The sequence below is a fragment of the Eucalyptus grandis genome, chromosome 7 (assembly GCF_016545825.1).
Source record: "Eucalyptus grandis isolate ANBG69807.140 chromosome 7, ASM1654582v1, whole genome shotgun sequence".
Classification (NCBI taxonomy): domain Eukaryota; kingdom Viridiplantae; phylum Streptophyta; class Magnoliopsida; order Myrtales; family Myrtaceae; genus Eucalyptus; species Eucalyptus grandis.
This window is the reverse complement of record NC_052618.1, coordinates 36,556,898-36,565,326: the sequence shown is the minus strand read 5'-3', so window position 1 is coordinate 36,565,326 and position 8,429 is coordinate 36,556,898. Positions and strand designations below refer to the sequence as shown.

The window sequence follows — 8,429 nt, the reverse complement described above, 5'->3', positions numbered from 1 at the left end:
TATTTAATTAATTTTGGTATTTATTTAATTATTTAATATTTTTCGAAAATTATATCGGGATAGCCAGTGACCGAAATTTCATGTTGATTGTAGTGGTATACTTAGTTTATGCAATTGAGTGTTATATTGTACAAATTGAGTGGTGATTGGAATTTTGGTTATTTATTCCAAAATTGTGAAATCTTATTATTTAATTAGAAAATCTCGAGTGTTAGGTTTTGACACCAAAAATGGTTTTAATGACTATATCAAACAATGGGATTTTAAAAAGAAAGGTATCAATTTTTCTGATTTAAATTGATTGTGTACCCACACACGATTATTTTACCGTGTATTTTTAATATGAAGAAAATATGTCAAATTTATTATTTTAATCAAGGCATTTAAGTGCAATGCACGGTGTCCTTAGCCGAGATTGAATAATCGTGTATTGGTTAAGAGAACCCGTCCCCGAAATGAGTCGGCTGGATGTATCCCTATATGGGATGTCCCTGTCAACGAATGCCAGTTGCAATAGAGGCTAGATCGATACTCCTTTTGTGGAATGCCATCGACGTAGTGACATTACTGTGTTTGATGGAGGGAGACGATGCCTAGTTACGCCAGAAGATCGCCGAACGTCAAGTAGACTGTGCCCGTGTGTGGCCGGAATTAACAACTGGAACGCATGTTGAGTGAAATTAACACATCAGATTATGAGACAAAATTGTGTTACACAAAATGAAACGTTTTATAACGATTTGGCCTTTATATAATCGGGTGTTTATCGAGATGAAAGTGATGGCGTTCTAATTGATTGAGCTTAATTACCGCTTATGGTTGTGTATATGAATTGTGCTGATCTATAGGGAGGATCTGAGACAAGGTAAGTCTCTGTGGTTGTCTAATTGTGTGGCTAGACATATTTCCTTCCTAGTCGGAGTTTAGGGGAGTAGACTTGCTGAGACGTGGTCTCACCTTGTCATAGATGAGCCTCACTTCTTTTGGTTAACCTTGAAGGGTTACGGAGTTGTTGCGACTATCCTACGGCCCCCACCGATTCATTTTGGTTAACCTTGAAGGGTCTATAAGTTAGTGACTACCGTCTGGATCGATGATGGCCTATCTTAGAGGGTACCTCATTGATTTAGGACGTGGTTTTGCCGCGAGCTCAATGGATACAGAGTTGATCCCCTCCAGGGTTTTGAGGTCCACGCGGTGGTAGTCGATGCCGCTTTTGGTGATGGTACAGCTAACCATCCTAATGATGCTGTGGTGGACTCGGCGCCCCCGGAGCCTGTGGAGTCCAAAGGGTCGGTGAACGTGTCTGAGGGTCGTAGGACACTATCCTCAATCGCTCAACTTGAACAGCTGTGTGAAGCTGAATTCTAACAAGCACGCATTTATGTCATCTCCACACAAATCGATAAGTTCTACATCGATTAATGCCTCAGAGGTCAGAAAGGCACTTCCCATTCATGAATTCGACAACTTGACAGACAGTCTGATCGAGGGCAGCGGTAACCGTTGCCAAATTTTGCAAGAATTCCTCCGCAGTCGGTTTGTCACCGTCCACAATGTCGGTCACTGCTTTTACGAATATTGCAGGAACTTTCAAGATATCGGCTACGTAAGCAATAGCTGCACCCTACATTTTCAAGTGTTGTCAAAATCTGTTAGCAAGATGCCAGGCATACAAGAAATTAACAGATAAATAAATAAATAAATAAAGGATTCTGATGCGATGTTAATGACGACTTACGGGTACACAACAGCAAAATCTTCTTTATAAAATGACATAATATAATCAAAAACCAAAACCAAAATGGTCAACTATAAGACATCTGCCATGCTATATGTCAGAAATTAACAGCACCTGTTTAATTGATACATAAGTTTTACAACCGGAGTTGGTAGCAACACCTAGCTAGTAAGGTCATCCATTCATGAGTAGACGGAAAAAAAGGAAATAAAAGAATACCTCCATATCTTTGATTGTCGCATCATTTGCAAAGATTGTTGCTTCATCTTGTTGGGACATGTCCAGAGAGTCTCCAGTTGACAGCTTACCAACCTGAAAGACGCATAAAATTAATGAAGCTGACTCTACTCTGATATAACCCACTAGAAACAGAGATAAGACCATATACGTGCACTCTATCTGATCCAAGTTCCTTTCAAAAGTCAAATGCATTATTCAGCACAGAAACTAGATGACCTTAACGGTTGCATACTGCTTGGCAAAGGAAAGAGAGGCAGGAGTTACCATATTCTACATTTGAGAAAAGAGTAAGTTTACGAATAGCTCTAAATTAGCCAGATAGCATTTGAAGATAGAAGAATCCAAAAAGTTAAATTCACATTCATAAAAGGATATTATCTAGTCTAACAAGAAAAATGCCACGTTAAGCATCCATGCAGAAATAGAAATGCCCTGGTAGGGAAAGCAGCCTCTAGGCCCACCAGAAAGTAAGGATATGGCTGAAGAAAATCTTGTTTTGCTAACAAACCCATCCTGAGGGACTTGCTATAAGTATTGTAGAAGCCCCCATCAGCAAAACTACTAATCATATAACCACAGGCCCAGGGAGCATCAAGTAGGTGACGCATGTGTCTAGACAATATTCCAATAAACAGTAACAAGATACTTTTGCAAAAATTAAGCAGCAGGACCCTGGGAAAACAGCCGGAAAAAAAAAAATGTTCCTCAAGAAGAATTCCCATAACTATATCAACTTGACATTTTCCTCTTCCTCAGTCAACCTCTGACCAACATTAACAGAGAACTACAGTTCAGTTAGACCACTTGTCTGAGCTTCTTGAACAATACTGTAACCTGTCTTATAATATCCTAGAAGTGTGAGAGGTTCTTTTCATTGAAAGAGAACAAAAATGTAACATTGGCAAAGCTTACTTTGTCAAAGGTTGACCTTAACTAACCGCAGGTTATCTTGGAAAAAATAGCATTCACAACATAAACTTTTTATGTCTTGGCCATCCCAGTCAACTGGGCCATTTCCTTTTGTGATTCCAAAAGTCCAGACAAACTCACTTAAGAAAAGAAAAATGCATTCACCAAGTAAACAGTTCTGAGGTTTTAATCAAGAGAACTCTGTCAATCAAGGCATGGAATTACCTTCAAGTTGAGCTCTTTTACAAGATTTGGTGTTGAAAATGCCGGTCGCAACCCAACTCCATACAGATCAAAAACCTGCAGAAGACATTGGAGGCACAAAAGCAGCTTCAACTATATGTTTTTGACCAAGAAAAAAGCTAGTAGCAGCATCAGCATGAATGTTCATGGACCTAGCACCAAGAAAGAAAGGGAATGTATACACACGAGAAAATTTTCATTACTGAGCAAAAAGATCTGGAAACAAGAGGTAAGGCACGTAAGGCAGACAAGACTGAATAAACAGCTCACGCTTGTCTTTCTGACATTAGGATCAACCACATACTTAAAGACACTATGCTGTTCGGGGCAAGAAACATTGATAAGCAACCTAATGCTATGCGCTGTCACACAACTGTCATCGTTTTGTCAGCACCTGCCAAACTTTGAAAAAGATCCCATCTAGTTTATGTCAAGTGGTAGAAAATGATATCCAAATAAGTATTTTAACAACCAAATGACGCCAGTATAATGAAAAATGACTTACTGGGATTGGTATTCTTCTATCATGGAAAGCAACCTCAGATGCCAGAAACACGTCGCTGATGCTTGCTCCTTTAGCCTGTGGCAAATGGGAATAAACACAAATTAGTATGCCGCATGCTATTGGAAATGTAAACTTTGAGCTGAGGAAAAGTTCAGAAAGAGAAAATTTAAGTCTAAATTGGAATTGATGCATGCTATACATTTAAATTCTTAGTGGCATCCTTCCAAGTTCCAACACCAAGATGTCTAAATAGGTACAGAGGGGAAAGCCAAATAAATGAAAACATATTTTGGCTGGACTGTATCAATACCAATGAATTGTGGACACATTCACTTTGGACTAATATGAATAGGATGATACGATCATAAAAAAATATATATATAATTACAACTCCTTCAAAGCCAAAAAAAGAAAAAGAAAAAGAAAAAGACCTTGAAGCCACCAGCGGTACCGGCATTTATTATTAGGTCAGGCTTCAATGCCTGAATAGAAGCATAAGTCACCAAGGATGCAGAAATTGTGCCAATACTATCGACCCCTGTCAGCATTACAATGTATCAAATACATAATGGTATATACTATAAGCAATAAGCAATTATTACCAAGCAAAAGTCCCTCGAGTCCAAATTACTTTTTGCAAGTAAAATATTTTCGTTTTGAGGAACACAGATAAACTACATACCAGATGAAGGATCTTTTCCTGGCGAGATCAAATTTATGTTCAGGTCTTTGTAAGTACCATGGTAACGAACCCAAGGGACACCCTTAGGGAACCTGTAGCGTATCAGATTGACACATCAAACTTAATGCAAAATATCAAGCAAGAAAGTAATGCCTAAATAGAGAGAATTTGAGAATTCAGAAACTTAAAAGATCTAACATCAATCTCTTGAAAGAATCAAGGATTGCCTATACCATATTACCCCAAGCAAAGAGATAAAAAGAACATATACTTGCAGGCTAGTTTCCGATCATCCCAATGCCCACAAAAGGTTTTGCCTTTTCCATCTTCTAATTCCCTTTTTTTTGGGTCAGATTCTAATTGCCTCGAGGTGCTTTGCTTCTCAGTCTTAACCATAAATCTCCCTTTTCTCTCTGTGTTTTTTTTTTTTTTTTTTTTGGGGGGTGTTCTCTATTCTAATTCCCTTGAGATGCTTCGCTTCTCAGTCTTAACCATAAATCAGGCCCAAATAAATAGGTAGCGTTAAACGACCTCAAACCCAGAGTTGCAAATGGTCGAACACATAAGCGACAAAAACAAAAAACCAATATTCTCCGTAACCTTAAAAAGCACTTGACAGTAACAGCACAACTCCTGAGCTCCTACTCCACTATTGATCAAGAAAAAGCAGACTAAATAAGCGCAAACTCACAAGGAGTCCTGATCCTCGACGAGCTGAAACCTGTCGACCACTGGAAGCGCTTCAGCTTGCATAGCTACGCACCCCAAAAAAATCAACCAAGCAAAAAACACCCAAGAAAACACGCGTTATGAATTACCCAACAACAACACGAAAGGATTCCACGAGGCGGAAACGGAAAAGGGAAAATCAATAAGGTACCGATCAAGATGACGATGGTCGAAACAGGACGCTTCTCGGCTCCGCCGGCCGCGGCTTCCTCCGCAGCGCCCGATCCGTCGCCGTGAGGAGCCATCTGGGGATTTCGCCTCGTCGCGTTGGCGGATCAGTGGGGCGCGCCTACGACGACTGTCCGAGGAAGAAGGAGGAGGGAAGGAGGGAACGTGCGAGGAATCGCACGAGATGGAACAGGATTGTTCTGTCTCTGTCGGGAGGTAAAGTTTTTACAGAGGAGAGAGAGAGAGAGAGAAACACTATTATTGATCGACCGAGGTTAGGTGTTATTCTGGGTAAATGTCATCAATTAGTTTTGTAAGAAAAGGATCTTTTTTTTCTTTTTCCAAATCTGTCCGTACTATCACTTTTTAAGATGTGTCACCCTCCATCATACCTTCCTGAATCGATAAAAATTAAAAAAATCAAAAATCAAATGGATCCATAATTTTGATTTAATACACGACACCGCCCTCACCGCCCTTAAGTTTTTAATTTGTATAACGTTATCCCTCAGCATGCCATCTCTGAATTTTTTAATTTATTGATCTCTAATTTTTTTATACTTTGATGTTGTCCATAAACTTAAATTAATAATAGAATGATACTTAACTTATTCATATAGTTTAGAGATTATATTAAATATGTACAAAAAATCCTTAGATCAACTTGAATATGTACTGAAAATTTTTGAATCATATTAAATAAATTAAAAAATTATTAATGACATTATATATTGAGCCAAATTCATAAGATATTTATATAATTTTTCATGAAAAATTGATGACTCGGTTTTAATATGGTTAGAAAACAGCGGATATGATTTAACATTGTTGACCTGATTTTTTTTTTTTTTTTATCTCTGTTGACGTCTCTCAAATCTCCACGTTGGTATGTCGTCACCGTCTTTTCCTTCAACTTAAACCCCACATTAGGGGTGTGCAAAATACCCGGAACCAGGACCGGAACCGCCGGAACCGGCGGTTCTTGAGGGAACCGGTCCGATTCCCGATTTCAATTTATGGGAACCGGTGGATACCGGTCTGGTTCCCGGTTCCATGGGCGGATCCGCCCGCCCGCCCACCCGGATCGGATAGGAACCTTTTTAATATTAAAAAAAAATTACTAAAAGAAATCATATATCTCATCTCACTCCCTTCGTCTTCGGCTCCTAATCCTATCATCATTTCGTTGCGTTTACTTTTCCCGTCGTCCGCATCTCCATGTACTTAAATTTGGTTTTTCTTTCTTTGGCTTGCTTTGATGTCACGTAATCGTTATATGTTGAAAACCAAAATTATTTCACGTCAAGATCGGTTCCATGGATTCACCCGGGAACTGGACCGAACCGACAGTCCAGGTTCTCGGGCGGATCCACGCAACAAACGAGATAGATCCCGGTTCCAATTTTCGGAACCGGTCCTTAGCGGGCGGTTTCCGGTTCTAGGTTGGGAACCGCCCGCTCAGACCATGCACACCCCTACCCCACATAATCCAAATGAAGACACGCAAAATCTAATCCCCCGCCCCCAATACAGAACTTCAAGCGGCCATGCCCGAGCTCAACATTGGCATGGCCGTGAGTCACGATAGTCAAGCTTGATGAAGCTAGGGCGGTCATGGCTCAGCGCTCAATGGAGCTCCAGTCGCCATGGCCAAGCTTGTCGAAGCTCGAACCACCATAGCCGCAAGCCTGATGAAGCTCACGCAATCATGTTCAAACTAGACAAAGCTCTAACAATCATGACCAAATTCACCAAAGCTCGTACTCCATGGCCGTGAACATGAACAACCACTAGCCGCACTAGCTGAGTTTGACAAAACTTGAATGACCAAGGTCACGACTTGGAACAAGCTCGAGTAGCCATGGTTGGAGAAAGTTTCAGCTGCCATATGACCCCATGGTCGAATTGAACGAAACTTGATACCATGGGCCATGGCCAGTCTTGACAAAACTTGAGCAGATATAGCTAAACTCGATGAAGCTCAAAGGGGGCTCTAGCGCCATGATTCTCTCTCTCTTTCTCTCTCTCATTTTGTGTTGGTTGATGTGGCGGGACACATGCAATCTGGTTGTCCACATCCGCAAAAATCATTTGACGAAAAAAAAAATACAATGAAAGGACTAATGGTCACACATTTTAAAAATTACTGAGACTGTTCAGAATAAGGGGGAAAAAAAAGCCTAGATGGACGGTTATGATTTTTATACAAATGTAGGGGACAAAAGGTGACATTTCACCATTATTTTGCTGCCTAATATTATGAGAAAGAATAATGGAAAAGTGTCATAAGCCCTTTGTGAGTGCCTTGATCCGGGTTTGTCGCCACTTCTACCAACCACGCGTCAACATTTTGTACGTGTATAGCATATGAGACGTTTCGTAATTATTTATTTTTAGTAATTTGTACATTATGCCATCTGAAGCACCTGTCATGTCTACTCGCATTAGAATAAATAATATCTAAAAACATTTTTGGGGATTCAACTATTCAAACTCTATTATTCCGTAATCCCCTGATATATTGATTGTACTATTAATTAACAGAACCGAGTAAAACATTTTTTTATTACCTGTTTTTTTATCCTTGCTTTCTCACAAACAATCCTATGAAATGTGAACTGTTTGGATAATAAATATATTTTTTGTTTGTTTATTTTTATAAACGATCTTTTTAGAAAAAAAGATTTTTAAATTATTCATTTTTTTTAAACAAATTAAGCCTAAAAGGAAAATTGTATTAATTTTGAGCGTAAAAATTTCACTCTATATGTGCAACTTAAAATCAAACAACAAATTAATTTGCTTGAATGAAATTAGTTATAATGAAGCCTTCGCTCTTTTTTTAATGTAAGGATCTTACATTATGTGGATCTGTGATTTGTCATGTCTCTTCTTAGTCAAGTGAATTACTTGAATGATATAAGTTTACATTTTAGAAAAGTGGAATTTTAAAGCAGGAAATAAAATAAAATATCTGCATATAGGAAACTGATTTTTGAATAGCAATTTCTTTTGGTTTTTCAAATTGTTATCAATTACTCTCTAAATTTACATTTAGCAATGGAAACAAAGGGGATAGGACAGCATGACAATAAAGAAGTCTTATATGAAAACCATGTATCTCTTGCATGTTTGCATCAGTCCTTTTATTACTTTATATGGTTGACTTTTTTATGTGGCATAGTTTATTCTCTAACTTAAATATTTATTAT

At 38.8% G+C, this 8,429-nt stretch overlaps 1 protein-coding gene across 2 annotated transcripts; it reads right to left on the bottom strand.

Annotated features, from left to right (window-relative positions):
- Positions 1-1,355: 1,355 nt before the first annotated feature.
- Positions 1,356-5,494, bottom strand: LOC104453395 (5'-methylthioadenosine nucleosidase). Of its 2 annotated transcripts, XM_010067935.3 has the most exons (8): positions 5,201-5,494; positions 5,012-5,075; positions 4,321-4,412; positions 4,070-4,176; positions 3,639-3,713; positions 3,116-3,190; positions 1,961-2,053; positions 1,356-1,627 (listed from the first exon to the last, which is right to left on the bottom strand). In XM_010067935.3, the coding sequence occupies exons 1-8, from the start codon at positions 5,292-5,294 to the stop codon at positions 1,430-1,432; spliced, it is 798 nt and encodes a 265-aa protein (XP_010066237.2). In that variant the 5' UTR covers positions 5,295-5,494; the 3' UTR covers positions 1,356-1,429. The 2 variants fall into 2 exon arrangements, with proteins under 2 accessions (XP_010066237.2, XP_039172889.1); XM_039316955.1 differs by lacking the exons at positions 5,012-5,075; positions 5,201-5,494 and adding an exon at positions 4,592-4,731.
- Positions 5,495-8,429: the final 2,935 nt, after the last annotated feature.

What these genes read in the sequence shown, in the direction of transcription:
- LOC104453395 (XM_010067935.3), bottom strand. Translation starts at nt 5,294, where the DNA reads ATGGCTCCTCACGGCGACGGATCGGGCGCTGCGGAGGAAGCCGCGGCC. An exon ending in GACCATCGTCATCTTGATCG is followed by an intron (nt 5,076 to 5,200) that starts GTACCTTATTGA and finishes TGGGGTGCGTAG; the next exon opens with CTATGCAAGCTGAAGCGCTT. An exon ending in TAAAAGAGCTCAACTTGAAG is followed by an intron (nt 2,054 to 3,115) that starts GTAATTCCATGC and finishes TGCGTCTTTCAG; the next exon opens with GTTGGTAAGCTGTCAACTGG.